Source organism: Silene latifolia, chromosome 6, assembly GCF_048544455.1.
Source record: "Silene latifolia isolate original U9 population chromosome 6, ASM4854445v1, whole genome shotgun sequence".
Lineage (NCBI taxonomy): Eukaryota > Viridiplantae > Streptophyta > Magnoliopsida > Caryophyllales > Caryophyllaceae > Silene > Silene latifolia.
The window spans coordinates 135,579,026-135,598,672 of NC_133531.1; the positions used below are offsets into that span (position 1 = coordinate 135,579,026).

General features: G+C 33.2%; 2 protein-coding genes across 4 annotated transcripts in view; both read left to right on the forward strand.

Moving 5' to 3' along the window:
• Positions 1–19,647, forward strand: part of LOC141587349 (cysteine-rich receptor-like protein kinase 5) — a 177,716-nt gene that overhangs the window by 58,238 nt on the left and 99,831 nt on the right. The window lies entirely within an intron of this gene.
• LOC141587343 (2-phytyl-1,4-beta-naphthoquinone methyltransferase, chloroplastic-like) lies at positions 190–4,921 on the forward strand. Of its 3 annotated transcripts, XM_074408806.1 has the most exons (9): positions 418–469; positions 674–739; positions 847–903; positions 1,001–1,092; positions 2,546–2,636; positions 2,714–2,802; positions 2,903–3,036; positions 3,125–3,186; positions 4,673–4,921. In XM_074408806.1, exons 3-9 carry the CDS (start codon positions 901–903, stop codon positions 4,754–4,756), a joined length of 555 nt encoding a protein of 184 aa, XP_074264907.1. In that variant the 5' UTR covers positions 418–469; positions 674–739; positions 847–900; the 3' UTR covers positions 4,757–4,921. The 3 variants fall into 3 exon arrangements, with proteins under 3 accessions (XP_074264905.1, XP_074264907.1, XP_074264906.1); XM_074408804.1 differs by lacking the exons at positions 418–469; positions 847–903 and adding an exon at positions 190–241 and having other exon boundaries at positions 671–739; XM_074408805.1 differs by lacking the exon at positions 847–903.

The window sequence follows — 19,647 nt, forward strand, 5'->3', positions numbered from 1 at the left end:
TTTCTTACATCTAGAAAAAGGTTTAAATGGTCAATTAATAAATGCCTGAAAGGAGAAGCTCTTACGTCAAATGTTTCTGGTGAATAGGTTACTCATTTAACTATGATAGACAATTTACTAAACTAACCTATCTTTTGTGCAATGTATGCTTTTGTTTACTATGGAGAGGAACGTGACGTGGAGGATGCTTTTCGTTGTCCTCGCAACGCTCCATTTGGTTATGACAAGTGGAGTGGCCAATGTAAGTACTATTATCCTGGTTAGATGTTTAAAAGCAAATCAACAACTCATCTTTTAATAACTGCTCTGCAGCTTTTGCTTTTTACTGAAGGATTTCATAGTTCTTTATTTCCATGCATTTCTTAACACCCCGAACCACAATCTAATATATGTTTGCTTTTGGGCTGGATTTCATAGCTTTTGGTTTCCTCAACTTAGCTGAAGACTAAAGGATTTGGGAAGCAGGTGTGTGAGTTGAATTAGGTTGTGAAGGGATTGAGAGAGAGTGAGGTGTGGCGAGAGATGAATCTTCTGATAGATCTTAGGTTATTCCTAAGTTTGATTGTTAAGATTGGTAATTTGACTATTCCACTAAATTATGGGTGGGATTATAATGCAGTGGATTTTTGGTCAGCTACATTAGGATTAATTTGCTCATATTTTATTTCTGGAGCTGATTCCCATGAGTAGGGCTAGAGTGTCCCATTAATTGATGAATCCATGATGCTTAATCATTGAGGTATGATTTTGGCTCATAATAGTTTAGCTTGATGCTCATGGGTTATATGTTGGTCATGGGTTTTTCCTTTTGTTAAATTGACAATTGACAATGTTTTGTGGTGTTAGCTGTGACAAATCGCTTTTGAGGGTTTATTATCTCAAGAATCTCAGCTTTCTGCCATGGTCGGCGATTCCTTCCGCCTTAGACACAATGCTTGTTTTTTTCTTGTTCTTTTTTATCTCTATAGCCTTAATTCTATAGATTATCGTATCTCTGCAGAATTGTTTGAAAAATATAAAGAAGATGGGGGAAAAGCTAGCTGAAACCGAGTTATGCCTAGGAATAAACCTAGCAAATGGAACCGTTTCTAGGTGAGCTTAAGATTGATTTTATGTAACCCTTGCTTAAGAAAAATGTTATATTTCACTCCATATGTCTCTTTTATTCATTAAGCGCATTTAGTTTGTAAATGTATTGTTTTCTGGTTGAAAAGTATAGGGTTTGAAGGGCTTGGAATGAGAGATTAGAAGAACATAGGTATTAAGTTCACGCTGGTTCTCCTTGTCTCAAGTAGCTTATGTCTCTTCTAGCTTATGTTTCTCCTGCCTCTTTGAGAGCTACGTCTAAACAACTGCTTAACTGATGTAAGATAACGGGCGAGTTATAAATTAGATAGTTGTAGTTAGGCCTTGTAAGTTGTAAGCCATGAGCACAGGCCCAATTTTCCCTATATAATCACAGTTAAAAAGGACATAATCTGACGGTTTTGGTGTTGTTGTGGCCATGCTATGGGCCTCTGCTGTTTACGTGATTGCTAATGTTAGTATTAGTGTGTTTTTACCTAAATATATTTCTCTCCTTTTGATTAAATTGGAATCTCATGTTTCTTGTATCATGTTGATTCACATCAATACCAGTTTAGTGACAGATGCATATAAGGGAGGGGGAAAAATAGACTGTGTTTGCTTTTTAGAAGCAAGATGGTTTGGGGGAGAAGGGGAGGGAATGGGTATCCAACTAATTCCATATAAACAAGAATCACACAGGTGAAGGCAATCTGAAAAGAAAAACATAAAGCGCTCCCTCCCTTTGAGAGTTCCAGCCTCTTCCACTCTCCCTCTCCCTACCTGCCTCTCAACGCTCCCTCCCCCCTCCCCCCAAAACCATCTTTCTTCTAAGAAAACCAGGCACATAGTCTATCTTTCCCCCTCTCCTTCCCCCTCCCCTTGTATGCAACTATCACTAAACGGGATGGGTAGCAGTTTTCAATGTCCAATGTGTGAGAATTGTATTTGATTGTGGTGTTATTAGCTATTGGTGTTGTAGAGCGCATTGACGTAATTAGATATTGAATTGATTATTGGTTTCTAAGCTGTTTGTTTGTGTGGAAGTAGCTGCTAGCTATACTCTGAGTCTCTGACTTTGATCTCCATAATCTCCTTGCATTCTATTCTCACTATGAATGAGTTGATATGCACACATTTACCATTCACCAATTTATTTAGGAGTAGGATTTGTAGTTCATCTATTGGTGTAGCTAAAAAATAGGATTTAATTTTGGGAACGGAAATGTTTTAGGGTTTGGGCCTCTGAAGTTATGTACATCGAATGTGCACCATTTGCATGAGGTGCACAACTTTGCCTTGATCCTTGTGCCTAGCCACCACAGCCACTATCGCTTTGGTGCACTTTGCGCCTTTCAAAAACAAGTTATGTAATGCAAAACTGCTACAATGCTTCTTTTCATGACCAGAAATTACTTTTACATGGAGTACCTTAGTCTCTTGAATGCCATGTTTAATTTACATATGAATTTGGTAACAGAGCAAAGAAAGGGGATAGGGCACTGGACATATGCTGCGGAAGTGGAGACCTGACATGTTTGGTATCCGAAAAAGTTGGTGTCGATGGACAGGTCCAGTCTATTTCTCCATATATATAAAATGCAGCTATTCTGAGGTGAATGTGGCCATAATTTGGGCCTTCTCGCAGGTGATTGGTCTTGATTTTTCGGAGGAGCTGTTGTCAGTTGCTTCGTCCCGCCAGCAGCTGAAATTAAGCCCTTGCTACAGAAACATTGAGTGAGTACTAGCTATTCTTTGGTCAGTGATCTTTTTTGAGATTATTTTTTGCTATAACAATCACATAAGAGATACTAATTTCATGTCAAATGTATCCCAGGTGGCTGGAAGCTGATGCACTTGATTTACCTTTCCCGAATGCTTCTTTTGACACCATCACAATGGGTTATGGATTGTGGAATGTACAAGATAGGAAAAGAGCTTTAGAAGAGATTTTTCGAGTTCTCAAACCAGGTTCCTTATAACCTCTCCTACTACATAATAAGTTATTTATTAATTAAGTGTCTCTCTTACATTGTTCAGTGGTGAAATTATATTTCAGGTTGCAGGGCTTCCATCCTTGATTTCAACAAAAGCTCGGAACCTATCAGTGGTTTAGTTCAGGTATTTCTTTACTCTGTGTCTGGACTTTGGATGGAGGGATTTGGAGGGAAGGGGGAGAAATTCATTTTCCATTCTACATGCCTAATCAAATCTCGTCCTAACATAGGAATGCTAGCTATACTCTGAGTCTCTGACTTTGATCTCCATAATCTCCTTGCATTCTATTCTCACTATGAATGAGTTGATATGCACACATTTACCATTCACCAATTTATTTAGGAGTAGGATTTGTAGTTCATCTATTGGTGTAGCTAAAAAATAGGATTTAATTTTGGGAACGGAAATGTTTTAGGGTTTGGGCCTCTGAAGTTATGTACATCTAAGCTGTAAAGAGAATAAAAGTAATATCGCGATTCCATTGAGGGAGGGGAATGGGGGGGGAGGAAGGAGAAGTAGGAGGAGGACGGAAACATCTGGGAAGGGGAAGAGAAAGTAGACTGGGAGGAGGAGGACGAGGAGGAGGGTGAGGAGAAAGGGAATGCTAACGTGGAACCCATTAACCTGTTCCATGATTCAGATTAAGGAATTTCAGAACTTTTCTAAAAAATGCATGAGATTTTAACATTTTTTGGCGTAATATAGCTGACTTTTCACAAACAACTATTTCATATCAAATATTTGGTAGAGGTGGTGGCAGCGACAGCATAGGGGAAGGCGGAAGAGGAAGGGTAAGATGAAGAGGGAGGAAAGGAAGGAGGAAGAGAAGGAGGCCTAAATGACGGGGTATGGGAAGGAGGAGGAGGTGTGGGGAAGGGCAAAGGTTCAGGGAAGGAAAGGGTCGTGAAAGAGAAGGGTAAAGGGAATAAGTCAATTTCTAACCCAACGTTAGTCGTTTTGCAATAAAAAGACGTGGCACCTTCATAGCATAATTTGGGGTGAAATTACACATTGTTGTAAACTTGACCACACAATGCAACTCTAGAATTAGCAACACTTTACCATACGATGTACGAAAACGCTCTGTTGGCTCCGAATTGATTGGGCTTATCTTACATTGGATTTAGATTGTCTCACTGAGACAGTTTAGACTATTGAATTATTACTTGATTCTGATACACTACTAACTCATATATCAGATTTACTCTACCCATTTCGTTAGCTCATTGTGTTTGCATGTTCTAGGTGTTACACCCTTTAGCTAATTATGTGGAGATATGTTTCTGAATATGCTATGAATGTGTACAAATTTTTCGTCTTGGATAAAGTGAGCCTTTACTGACATGTCGTATTGGAAGCATCTGGTTCGACTGTGTCCAGCACACTCAAAATGAAGCCCTATATGCCTTGTAACCTAGAACTGCCCATAGTTACTTTCAAGTGTCATGGCACACACATTTGTCAGTACATTGTTTCGTAGGAGCTTGTAGAACGTCATGATAATGAAGTACTACCGCTTTATATTAATGGGTACATTTGGGTCAAGAGTATATTTTTTTTGTCCTCTGTTTGTTTTCTTTGCTGACATGGTTTAGTTTTTGAATTGCAGCTTGATCGGGGTTTCTCCTACACCTATAAGTCTAGCGTCCATATCCACGCCCAAGCCTGTTATTTTCCAGTTGGTAGAAATTGAAGATCATAGTGGTTTTTTTTTTTGAGAAAATAGTGGTTGTTTTTGAATTATTGTGGGTTGGATTATTAGGAATGACTAATGAGTCAATGCTTGCATACATTATGTATAATTACTCTTGAGGTGTTAAGATGGTTCTATTTATAGTGCCAAGTTGGACATTTGTAATGTGTATCTTGTTCCGGCTAGGTTCTTTGTATATGCTACCTCCAGAGATGGGATTAGGCTCAACTGCTCAAGTACCACTTACATTCAAGTAGCCCATCATATTTTGTGACCTACTTGCAGGAGTTTTTAGATATGTTAGGATTAGCTGATATTTCTACCTTTCCCCTTTTCAAATTTGTACATTTATACAGTGTATATTACCTACGTGCTTAGCCGTTAATTGTTGGTGCTTCTCTTAGCTGCTCGTGTTTAGCGAGTATTTCAAATTTTCATTTATAACTTTGTTTATCCTATGAATTGAGCTACTCTAAATATTTAGACCTATTTTGTAAGGTATTCCATTGAGATTGTCAGGAGTCGGATTATGCAATGTATTCCAATCATATTGCTTAGTGTGTTTAGGAAAGTTTTTTGTTTTGTTTTTATTTTTCAAATACATCAATTACTTTTACTTTTTAGTCAGATGGGGGAACCTTGCCTATTAGGGAGCTTATTTTAAGTAAGATCGTTAATTGTGTTAATCGTCCGTTATCTCGTTCTTTATTTCAATTCATATCGGGTAACTATTATATAAAAGAAACGGTTGCCTTAGTGGCACACGCAATTCGCTATATGCCATAAGAGTATTGTATCATGTAAGTTCTTGCTATGTTTCGTTGGTGTTTTCGGCTTGATGATGGCAAACAACCTTTTCTATTCAACTGCATCCTCTTAATGATTAGCTAACCGATTAGCCAATTTGGGGCACTGTGTTCGGGCTACCTCTATTTGACAAAGTAATTGACATTTTATTCTATATGCCAAACGATTAACCGAATTGGGGCTCCGCGCCCGGTAGGGCGCGGCGCAACAACTAGTTCATATAAAAGAATAAAAGAATCAGCCTTGCAATTGTTAACCGGTAACCCCATCACATAATCATTTTCCTAGCATTCTTGTCGAAAATCATCAAGAAACAACACAATAGAATTTTCCGACTCAAGTAACTTTTTGAGTCGATTTCAGGAATAAACTTAGTATAATCCTGAAGTAATGTCATCTACCAAAAAAAAAAAAAAAAAAATCACAGCAAAATATCGACAAATTAAGAATTTCCGAATCAACGTCAAAATAATCTTCATTTATTTCAGAACACAGTAGTATATCGACAAATTTACATTTTCTGAAACGATTATGGTGTAATTATCACTAAACGACACCATTTTCTAAAACGACACCATAATCACAGCAGTGACATTATTAAGAACTCTACGAATAGAAGACACTTGCATTTCCAATTCACCATCTTTAACCTCTTCCTTTTTACCACCACATTCAGTGTAATTATCCTTATTATTATCTTCACCATCCTGGAATTCGCCATCAATCTCACCTCCTCCAATTCACCTTCTTCTATTTCACTATCAGCTTTATCATCGTCTTTCATTTCAGTATAATTTTTATCATCTTTGGAATTATCAAGCTCGACTAAAGAATCATTACGAGGCTTGTTCTGTACAGCTTGAGGTCATGCTAAATGGTACAACGCCGACAACACCGATATCCGATCTATCGTTTCGATTCGATTCAACAAACGTAGAGCTTTAGCAAGCAGATTCCGCAATCGCAATTACAGATTAATTGGTAAATACCTGACTTTAAACTCGATATTTTCCCAAACGTCAAATTTTTGAACAAAGAAAACAAGAATAAACAGAAAATTGATTGATAAAGAACATACCAAACTCGAAGTGAAGTCGATTAGTTCCCCGTCTCTCCATTTCTCCGTCCACGTCTCTCCACCGTACTCAGGGGCGGAGCCAGGAATTACTATCACCACGGGCTAAATTTTAAAATTAACACGCGTTACATTATCTTACCCGAGGCGGCCGAGGGACCGAGTTAGGATCTAGGGGCGCCAAAAAATTCCAGCAAGGGTAAATCGGTAATGTCATATGATAAACTATAAAAAATACAAAAATTTAGCTGAATTTCCGAAATCTCCAATGTAGTGGGGGCGAGCGCTCATGCTAGATGTTACATATTAGTAAGATTTAACTCGACGGATTCTTATGTGTCCGTCTTATTGATAACTATGATAAAGCGTATCATAAGTTCTCATTTAATTTAAGACGGACATATCCGTCTTAAGTTTAAAATGAGTTAAATATCATTTGTACGACAAAAAGAAAGAACCAAGAGACTAGCAAAATAATTGTCTAATTTAGTCAAGTGAGTTAGTATTTGACTCGTTTTATTCTAAGACGGATATAATCATATCACAATTTGTGCAACATTATATGTAATGTGAATGACGATATTCGAAGATCTTTATTACCAATTTACCATTGTACAATTGAATTGGATGGTTCTAGACTTCTAGCGGTAGTAAAGCAGAGTAATGAGAAAGGAATAAAGGATACACTTTTATTTAATGGTGAAAAAGTCTTATAGTAGTTCTATATTTTACAAAAGAATTTTTTTGTGTGGTAATCAAAGTTTATGTAAAACACCACTACTCATAGAGAAGAAGAAATACCAATCGTTGGTTGGCGCAGTGGTAGCATGGGGCTGCGCTTGGTAGGGAGGTCTGCGGATCGATCCCCCACAACTGCGATTGGGAGGAGTTTAAATACCGTAATCCTTGGACACGCCTCGAAATCCGGATTAGTCGGCCCAATGTGGTTCGGATTACCGGATGGTTTAGACCAAAAACTCATAGAGAAGAAAAATGAGAGTGAAATCTAGAATTTGAGGACATTGGATAACAAGGGCCTAGGTTGATTAGTGGGCGGTTTCTCCCACTATTAACTTGTAAAATGTTTTTACAAGGAATCGAATTCATAGTCTCTAGGTTGTAAGTTGAGCCAAAAACCAAATGAGCTACATCTAAGATATGATAATTGGTTGCACTAAATTTTACTTAGCCTTTTGCTCTGGGCTATAGCCCATATAGCCCAATGGCTGCCTCCGCCCCTGACCGTACTACTCGCCGGAATCCTAGAATCTAACATTTATCACTAACAAGGAAGCTCATTATATGAAAAATGGATGGGGAAATTACGTAAAAGATATTCCCCTCATCCCAATTGAGAGACCTCCCACATGATGGGGTAAGGGAGTCATTGAATTTCTTTTTTTTTTTCTATTATGTCTCTCGCTAAATTAGTGAGAGACCGTATCTCATGAGACCTTCTGATTAACACAAAACTTGTCTTTACTTTGGCACAAATATCAAGGAGGTAGGAGGGAAACATTTGTGATTATAGTTAGTGCATAATAAGTGGACATTAGGATAATTGAATAATAAAATTACCCATTAAAAACCTTCTCAATATAGAAAGATAACAAATGTATAAGACGCTCTAAAAGGAAAGGATGGCAATAGGGCGCCACCCGGTGTCACCGAATCTCGGCGCCACCATAATTAAAGAAAAATAAAAATAAGAAAATAAAATAATATTATTCATTTTTACGCCAAAAGTTAAGGTAAGTATGTAAGTTTATATTCTTTTCAATATCTAATTAACAAAACTTTAAATATTAAATTTTATCTACAATATTTGACACAAAAATAACTTCAATTTAATTAAACTAGTATTGGTGCCCGGCTTCGCCCGGGCTACCTCTACTTACCATTATTTTTTTTCACTAAATAAAATTACGTAAAGTTACATAACCCATAAATTTATCATTAATATATTTTTTATAACATATCCTAAAATTACGATGAAGTAATTTTGAGACAAATTCACTATTCCCGCTATTAATATTTTACTCTTATTATTGAAACAATAGTAATAACATTTCACTACTTGCCCGTAACCATTGTTACTTTCACTACTCCCGCCGTAATTATTATTCTTTGTCACATCCGCATTAATATTGATAATTTCACAACTCCCGTCGTAATTATTGTTACTTTCACTATTGCGGCATTAATATTGATTATTTCACTACTCCCGTTGTTTCTACCACTCTCACTAATCTCGTTGATAATATTGTTCCTTTTACTATTCAAATGAGTGATTATTATCATATAACTATATCCAGTATTACTACAATTCTTTTCTTTACCGACGAAATTACTTTTACTACTTAGGCATGCAATTTTAAGAGGATTATATATTTATATAAATATATTACATATATGCATTAAATCAAATCGAAAGAATTATGCAATATTATATATTATGGAATCTAACTTTAATTATTTATAACCTACTTATTACATTTTTGTATGTTGAATAATTAACATCTCTATACATCTAATAAATTATAAAGTTTAATAAAATTGCATAGATTTAAATTTAATATATAATTTTATGATGATAATAATTAAAACCATAAGTGTGCATATTTATACTAATTAATTATTTTATTTTAAGGAAATTGACCATGTTTAGGAAAATTACCAAGCTTCTATATAATTTAATTTTAACCCAAACTATATAATATTTGCATTGAGATCCCTTAATCGGGTCCATCACACGGTGCTATTGATTTAAAACTATATAGTATAATTAATTTGTATAACTTTCTTTAATTACATTGAAGTCCCTTGGTTTCTGGAATTAATATATAGTATTGATTATATGATATCTAAATCCTGAAGCTATATGGGATATCGTAATTTTTTTTTAAAAAAAAATGATACTACTCCCTTTTCCGATTTTAATTATACCTTCGCTCTTTTATAAGTTCATTCATTCACGTATTAATAATCTCATTGAAATTTTGTACGGAGATATAGTATAGTTGTAGTATAACTCTTAGTTAAACCTTCGTCATAGTCATAGTTAATTTTGGCTGCCGTTCAAATTTGAATAGCTAAAGTGAAGAGCAAATGTTTTTTATTAATAAGATTAAAAAGGATAATAACAATAATAAGAAAGTTGATAATAGTGCTATATCAGGACTCAAGCTAAATCTTTGTAGCTATAAGAAAGTTATCCGGTTCAATATAAATATATACGGGTCAATTAATAGTGCTATATGTAACATTATGAAGCACAATGTACCTTTTTGTAGTTATTCTCTTAACGCTCCAATCAAACTCATTCGTATTATCATTTTTTTTCGTACATAGTCATCTTGATTAAGACGAAAATAGTATGTGGAAAGTTTGACTATGGGGGAGAAAATGGCCCTTATTTGTTGAACGTTATAAATTTTGGGAAAAAAAAATTCAAATTTACGTTTATCTCAGCTTGCCTAAAAATCTCATTTTTGTTGGGTAATTAGATTAATTTTTTTAACTATTAAACGCTCAAACATATCCCATGAATATTTGCATCCGCAACTTAACTTTACAAATTCATCAATTGTACCTTGTATTCAAAGTGTCACAAGACACAATCACATTTTCACAAAGGTCTATCCCCTGCTAACAATGCTAAGATTTTCTTATGCCAATTTCACGTAATAAAAATCGTGCTAACTAAATTTATATCATCATATAAAATTCTGCAAACAATAATAATATAACGTAGTTTAACTTTTACTCCCTTTCGCCAATAATTGAATGCGAAAAAGAAAAAAGTAGATTTGTCTTATTCACAAGTGACATGTTACTTGACATATTTTAATTTTAAGACGGATACATCAGCCGTAAGGACCATAAGCATATCCGGTGACTCGGTGAGATTGTCTTTTTAAGTATAACTTTTCTTAACTTAAGAGTAATTATGGTATAAGATGGTTTTATACTGTCTCATTCGTATAAAAGTATGAGTGGGCTTTATACAAAAGGACGGTCTTACAGCCAAAAAAACAAAATCAATGAAATTTATATAAAAACAAATATATAAATCATGATTATCGTTATACTCCCTCCATACCACACCAATGATAACATTGACTTTTTCACACTTGTCGAGACACGTTTTGCAACGTAAATATCTTTTGTTACGCATTATTAAAAATTATAAAATTTGATATTTTTATAGCATTCATGACGATAAATCAAACAAGATCTCACATGACTATATTTTGTCTTATAGATTAAGAATAATATTGAAGATTCCCTACGACCATGAATAGTGGCAAAACGGTCAATGTTACCATTGGTCTGGTATGTAGAGAGTATTATAATAAAAAAAAAGCTGATATACAATTCGTCAACATACCTGGAACATAAAAATCTCTCCGTGAATTAAACAACCAAGCTAGCCACTCACTGATATTGTACCTGAAATTTCGAATCAAATTAATGTTTTTCACTGGTTTTAACGTCAATTAGTGTTAAAGCTTGTTATTGGAGACGTCTGATAATTAGTTTTATCATTTGTTGGTGTAAAAATGTATTTTTATGTCTTGATATAATTAGAATAAGTAACATATGGTTAAACCTTTGAAATGAATAACTAGGTTTGTGACCCGTGAAATTCACGGGTTTATCTGTTTTAGTTTTGTTATTTTTATCGTATTGTTTATATTTGTCCGAGCAATTAGTTGATCCATTTAAAAAATCTAGTCTTGAAATTCATAAAATTTAGTTAGTTGATCCATTTTATGATTTTGAAATTCATGACTCCCGAACTTTGTCATTTTTCATGTGGTACCCAACTTTTTAAGTTTGTGCACGTGATATTCTTGAGATTTGATTTTAAAGCACAACGTGCCCTTTTTATCGTTCTTAAAATTTTCAATTAAGCATAAATCATAAACCAGAAATCGAAATTGACTAATTTTTTTTTCCAAATTGATGACCTCTTCGAGATCTACACATTGATAAAACGAAAATGGTCATTCGAAAATTTAAAATCGAAGATATGGTTGATTTGAGATTTTCGATAAGAAAAAACTGTAAAAAATGCCGGTCGACAATTTTTTTCCCTCAAATCGTATATTATGGCGAAATAATCATTTTAGAAAAAAGATTTTGCCGAATCTGAATTTCGGTCTAGGAGTTATACTCATTTGAATTTTTTTATAGCGACAAAAAGGGCATGTTATGCATAAAAATCAAACATGGGGGGTATTATGTACACAAACTTAAAATATTGGGTACCATGTGCAAAGTGGTAAAGTTTAGGGGTACCACGTGAATTTTCCGAAATTTCTATGTGAAAGTTTGAACGTCCCTTTGTCATTTAGGATAAATAAAGTTAGTAAGTGAAGATGAAAGAGCAAATTAATGCATAATGTTGGATTATTTTCTATTTTTTTCTTTTTCTTTTTGAGAATGATAAATCTCACTATGTAAGGAGCTTAAAACATACTCCCTCCTATTCACAATAAACTTCCCTATTTCCTTTTTCGTCTATTCACAATAACTTCCCTATTTCCTTGTTTTGGTAAGTGTTTGTGTGGTCCAAATTTAATTGTATGGTGGGGTAGTGTATTTGTGTGGTCCAAATCTAATAATATGATGGGGTAATGTGTTTCCTTAATTTTTGTGTCAAAATGAAAGAGGAAGTTTATTGTGAATAAGAAGGAGTATATGATTATAGGGTTTTTTATCATCTCAATATTATAATTCTCATTAATTATATTTTTTATAGTAACATAGTTATGAAGTTTAATAAATGCTAGTCTTAGTATATATCTATATCAATTTGTCAAAAATCATAAATTTTAAATTTTTGCATAAATGATAAAATGAGTTAACAATTTCATTGCAATCTCATTATATGTTTTGTATATATACATTAGATAGATAAAATGACATATACTCATAAATATTAGATAATAATTTACATTTAGCCAGTATCCATGTCAATGGGATTTTTTTGTCTAACTTATTAATAAGATTGAGATCCTCGCAACTCCAATTTCATTCTATGAGAGCTATTATTCAAAGGAAAAATGATGAATAAAAAAGCAACACATACCCAAATAAAACATACTTTTGAAAGTTTCTGAAATCCTAAAAAAAAAATTATGAACCTAAAAACAATTAGTCATTCATGTTCAAATTCGTGTTGTCAATCTTTTATTTAGTTTATAATATAGTATTGAGTGGAATGGAGATATAGTATTGAGTGGAATGGAGGGAGTATTTATTTATGCAAATTCTAGTATTTTCTTCTTCATATAGTCTTCTTTTTCTCAAATGAAATATCCTACAAAAAAAAAAAAAAACCGAGTGATGATTAATAAAAAAAAAATGGTGGAATTTGATTTATGTAATATTAACGTTATCGTTATTAATTTAAGTTTTCTCGTAAATAATGAAAAAAAGAGGGCATTGAATTATAAATATGTAAGTGTATTTACCTTTGAATAGCACAACTCCACAAATCTTGATAGCCCCTAAATGGAACAAAACAACATATATGTGAAGGTTAAAATGTGAAGAGTATTTCATAACCAATGGAACTTAAAAATAAATAAATAAATTATTAATTTAAAACCTTAATACATTTACCTTGATGTTGATAAAATGATAAGAATGATTATTGACACATATTTACAATTCTTTTGGCGATGAGGGCAAAAAGATATTGGCTTATTTTGGCTCACAAATGTTGTGTTCCATCAAACATTTATAGCCAAATGAGGATGCGTTTTATGACTTTTTGCGTCTTTTTTTTATTATTATCAAATTAATATATACATAAATATGTAGCAAAGTTTTATGACTTTTGAGCATTCTTTTTCATTATTAGCAAATTTAATGTAGACATAAATATAGAGTAAGGAGAAATGAAATGTAAAAGATTTTTTTTTTTTTTTTTTTTTTTTTTTTCTTACAAAATCAACATTGCATGAGAATTGTTTAGGGAGTTATCTTACGAAACTAAAAGATGGTAGATATTTTGTCTTGTTTTTTATTTATAAATCATATTACTAGGTTTATATATGTATCTAATTAATGAAATTGAGCAAGTTTATTGCAATAAGATTTAAGAGGGAATTGCACATATAAACAGTTTAAAATTAGAGTGATGTAAATTTTTATTTGTCGTTGAACCTATTCTAGTTTGAAAAATTAAAAGGTTAATGTTTAATGTTAAGTATTTTATTATCTACCCTTAATCTTTACAAATTATTTATTATTTTATAAACGGCGTAAAATTAGAATTATGTGATATTTATCTGTTGCTTAGAATATTCTAACAATAAAGTAGAAATTTAAAATTTAGTATGAATTTTATTTGATTTTTAATTGTTGTTTAATTTATCTAGAAGTTTAAAAGGGCAAATTTTAATGTTTATTATGCTATTTGCATTTAATGTTTTAGATTTTTTTTGTTTCACAAATTTTGTCATCCGTCAAAAATATATAAAAAATTGAGGATATTTTTTATGACTTCTGAACATCTTTTTTCATTATTATCAAATTTAATATAGGTATAAATATGGAGCAAAGTTCATGACTTTTGAGCATCATTTTTTTTCATTATTATGACATAAATATTATAATAAATATTTGTGTTGATTATGTTCTAAATTCTACATAAAGATAATCTTTTTTGTGAGACCATTCTTTTGTATGACCGCAATATTAGAAATAGTCAAAGTTTCGGTGTTCATGTGATATTTTTTTTATTATAGAAAATAATTTATAATTGATATACATCTCCCCAAATAGGCTTTTACTTTTTTTTTTGGTGGAGCACTAACTCAAAATCATTCAATGTGTGCTTTTTTTGTAAGAATTATCCGTCAAGACGTCAATATTGTATTGTAATTTGTCACTAAGCAAATATTATATAATCAAATACAAAATACAAATTAATTGTAAAAATGGCTCATGGAATAAATTTTATGTTTTATGTAGTCTTTTAAACTATATTGTATAGATTGATAATATGTGAATTATGATATTGCCATGTCACATTTAATTTTGCCTTGTCATATTTGCCATGTCACATTTAATTTGCCATGTCAAATTAGCCTTTTAATTATATTGTATAGATGTTAGTAGTAAAGATAATAAGGTTGGTAAAAATTATGCTTATATTGAACGGTTTTATTCAAGTTTTACTTATCCATTTTGAGAAAAGTAATACAGAGTTAGTAGTAATAGATAAAAAAGACTGTAATACAGAGTAATACGGAGTAGTTACTACTTACTAATAAGCAAACACATGCAATATTAGCATAGCAATTAACTAATTGTAATGGTAATATATATTATACACGCACATCAATCAAATAAATCAACAGTAGATCAACGTCAAAAAAATAGAAAGCAAAAAAAAAAGCAGAGAGATTAGATGAAATTGATTTCATTAAGGGGGCGTTTGGTACGGGAAAGGGTAAGAGAATGAAATCAAGAAAGGGTAAGAGAGGGAAATGAATGGGATCACCCATATTATACTTGGGTGTTTGATTGACAATTAGAGGAAAAGGGAATTAAAAGCCAACATCCACCACCTCCACCACCATTACCCACCACCTGCCACCATTATCTACATCGACACCACCACAAGTAACGGCGCCGGCGATCTTCCTCACGGTACCCCACGGCGAACCTAATCACCGCGCCTCACGCCCTCAACAAACACCACAATCCCGACCCCAAACACCTTATTCATTCTAAAAAAATCCACCACAACCCTTCGAAAACCCCTCCCCCACCCCTTAAAACACCAAATCTGGTGTGGCCGGCGTCGGGCGGTTGCAGTGGTGTGGCCGAGGAAGGTGTTGGTGGTGGTTGGTGGGGTGGGAGAGTTACTGAAGGCGTTAGTGTGGTGTTTAGTGGTTGAGGATATGGGGTAGCGTGGACAGGTGGCGTCGCTGGTGGTGGTTGTGTCGGCGTCCCTGGTGGTGGTTGTGTCGGTGTGGTGGGTGTAGGGTGTAGGTGGCAGTGGTTGACGGTGTGAGAGGGTGTGGTGGGTGTTGGTGGGAGTGGTGGAAATAGGGAGTAGGAGGAAGAAGGGATTATGGGGTTATGGGCTTACCTAGGGGGGGAGGGGTAAGGATGAGAATGGTTTTGGGGGTAAGGAGGGGGGGGGGGGGGGGTATGGGTTACCATTTCTTTGTGTCAAACAAACAACAACAAAAGGAATCAACCATTTTTATTCTCTTTCCCTTTCCTTATTCCCCCCAACCAAACGCCCCCTTAAAAGTTGTATGTATTCCCTTTTATAGGTCAAGCTAAACACAAGTTTAAACTCCTTAAAAACTCTTCTTATCTCTTCTATTAATTAATTAATATAATATAATATAAGGCTGTTATATGAATTTATGATAGATATATATAAAAGCTGAGTTTTTTTTAGAGAGTTTTCATTGGTTATTGAGTTTTAACATGTGGGTCCCCCATGTTTTCTATTCTATTTAATTAGCTTCTTCTCTCAATTCAATTTCCTTTAATAATATAGATAGATAGATAGATAGATAGATATTATACTTCTAATTCTAATCAATTACATCTACAACTTTATGATAGAATTTTATTAGCTTAGTATTATCTCCAAATATACTTCTAATTCTAATTAATTATATCAACAACTTTACGATAGAATTTTATTAGTTGTCTACAATTTTATGATAGAATTTTGTTAGTTTAGTATTATCTTCAAATATATTTTTATTTATAATTATTTTAGGTAGTTTCAAAAGGTTGGAGTCTCTCACGTCGCTCGAAAAAAGTTTCCTTTATTAATATAGATAGATAGATAGATAGATAGATTACTTGTTATTTTCTTTATCTTAACAGGAAGTAATTCGTAAAAGATAAAGTTTCTAGCTCGAAAGTGTTTCTAAAGAGTTGGAGTCTCTGTAGTCGCTTGAAAAAAGCTTCTTTTAATAATATAGATAGATAGATATTGATTAGTCCTAAAAACACCCTCTTGACCGGACAAAGTTTGACTCGATCAGTCCCCCCGAAGTATCTATGATCACATCTTTCAGTTTGAATTTTATTATTTATTGTACCATTTATTTTATCATATAAGATCCATATAAAGTAATAAAACACAAACCACCAAATATTTGTTTCCCGCCCTAACCCAACACTCCCGTTTTACACACAATTTTTCCTATTCCCTATATGTTGGCTGACTAAACAAATACAGTCCAATAGATCTACAATTCTATTAATTCCAAACCCTAAGCCGTCATACGTCCTCTAATATATATTCCATGGTATCAAACTCATATTGTTAATTATGATCATTAATCTTACTATCCACCCATTGATTTACATGTGATTAAGTCAGAGTTATTAATTATGATCGTCAATCTTTACTTCATATTGTTGCTTCTCATGATAATGTTGGTTTTCATCTTTCTTTATTTTGCGCAAATTTTCATCTTTTTGAATTATTTTTTCCATATAACAAGACTTTAATTATGGATTACTAATGTTTATGCATGTTACTTATGTACCCCGTATGTTTTTTTTTTGTTTGACTGTTAGTAGGCTTTTGAATTAATCAGTGAATATGTTTATGGAATTTTTATGGTGCAATGCATATATAGTGTAGTTCTTTGTACTATTTTCTTATCGACGATTTGAACCATCATGTTTCTACTGCATATTCTCTACGATTCATGGTTTACCTACAGTTCTTTTTTAATCATGGGGAAAATTATGACATTTTTAAGGTTATATGTTGACGAGAATGAGTTTATCTGGGCGAAAAATATAATTCATTTGCAGTTAGTGCATGATGCTTAAGTTTTGAATTGTGACATAAATTTAAGCTAAATGGAGAAATTGAGTGCATGATGCTAGAGCTTTGGTCAACTACAAATTCAATGATGAATTGATTTTGATTAAGGGGCCGACAATTTCAACTTTCATTTAGTATTCCTCTTTATATTAGTGTTACACTGCAACAACCTTAGCCAGTTTGCCCCCGAATTGATCTGGTGTCATTCTAATTTTTTAGCTTGCAAATTTTGTCGTATCGAAGTAATACCTTATCTAAATATGATGCTTGACTCACTTTTTAGCTATTGCATGAATAATTTTTGCTACCAAACGTGAGAAAGTAGTTGAATGATTGATTTGAAGTATTTTACAAAGTTTACCACATGTATAACATAAAAGAGAGTAAATTTTGGGATATTACCTTGCCATTTGTGTATCTCTTATGATTATTAACATACATATGGAATTTGGATTTGTGTTATGATATATGTCATCCTGTAAATTTTGGTAGACACAGATTTAAGAAGACGGTTGCAAACGACGTTGTTAGGATTACTAAAGAAGTAATTTGCATCCGATGTTCTTTTGATTATTAAAGAAGCAATTGAAGGGTTTAGTTTCGAACTTAAGTTCTTTTAGCTCTCTATATTAGCATATGTTCAACATATTCTTTTTCTATTTACAATAAATTTTGGGCCACATATATATTGCACGTTTATATCATCTCAAGCTAAATAAATAGGCTCTAAGAGATAGAAATGTCATTTGCATAACTTAGATATAGAGGAAGGAATTGTCTATGAAGAGTGTAACGAGGAATATTTTTACAATGTTGAAGTGGAAGTAGATATAGATTTATCATATTTGCTTATGTTCTATATACGAATCTCACATGATTAAGTTTTCATGGAATATAGAGGTCCTTGCTAGCCATTATGGTCGCACCATTACAAATTAATCGTGACATCGTTCGTTTTTAAAAAGAATCCGATCCAATTTTATGTATACATTGTTAAGAAGAATGGCCATAAAACACAAGTCAACACATTGGTTACTATTCGATTACGTCCCAGTCATTTATTTATTTATTCCATTTATGTGTGTCTCATTCATTTATTTATATTTTTATATTGAGAGTATTTTTGAAGGGTAATTTGACCGTTCAAACAACCTATTGTCCATTTGTCATTCAGGGAGTGTTTGGCTCAACGCATAAAGGTATGAGGTATGGGTTTGGAATGAGCCAAACCCATACCAAGTGTTTGTTTGGCAAAAATAGGGTTTCATACTCATACCTCAAACCCATGAGGTATGGGTTTCTTATACCCAAGGGGGAGGTGGGTATGAGATTGATACCCATGGGTATCAAGTAATAAAACTAAAAAACATGAAAAAAATTTAAATGGAACATTTTAAATGTACTTTTTTTACATTTATTTGATTAACTCTTCATTTTCGTGATTTTTTGGTATCAAAAATAATTATTTTTAATGTTGTATTTTAGATTTTTTTAACTTTGGTGAAGTTCGATCTCATTACACCCGAAATTGAAACAAACACATGGTATGAGGAATCAAGTTCCAAACCCATATCACCCGGGTATGATTTCTGATTCCAAACTCATACCCACGCGCGAACCAAACACCCCCTCAATAACAACCCCATAAATAGTCATCTCTTCTCTCATTGGTCTTTAAACCAAAGGTAAATAAATAACTGGGACGGAGGGCGTACAAAATATGGTACAAGTTCACACATTGATTAAGATAATGACTACAAGAAAAACTAACAATAGCTAAAAAATTTGAGTTGGAGTCATTTGCACCAGAATTAAGCTAATAATTGTGATTCATTTATCTAACATCTTTCAACAATGTTTATTTAAAATAAGCTATACATGCCCGGGCATTCGCACGGGTAATAAACTAGTATAGAATATACCTTAAAATATACTCCCGCATTTAGTTTATCACAAATTATCCTTTTGCAAAGTTTAAAGGTAGAGAACATTCAATATAGCAAGAATAAAACTCACCACCATCTCTACACAATTGAACTTTTCTTATATTTGTTTCTATGATATGAAAGAGAACTGTTTGGACTTGGTTAACTACCTTTTCCATACTCCTCAGAAAAGTTGCATACGAGTAATGGTGGACGTAGAATTTTGGTATCCGGTGGCGGGGTCATAAAT

Excerpts from the sequence above, each read along its gene's own strand:
- LOC141587343 (XM_074408806.1), top strand. Across the intron at positions 1,093-2,545 it reads GCAAATGGAACCGTTTCTAG|AGCAAAGAAAGGGGATAGGG; the intron begins GTGAGCTTAAGA and ends ATTTGGTAACAG. Across the intron at positions 2,637-2,713 it reads AAGTTGGTGTCGATGGACAG|GTGATTGGTCTTGATTTTTC; the intron begins GTCCAGTCTATT and ends GCCTTCTCGCAG.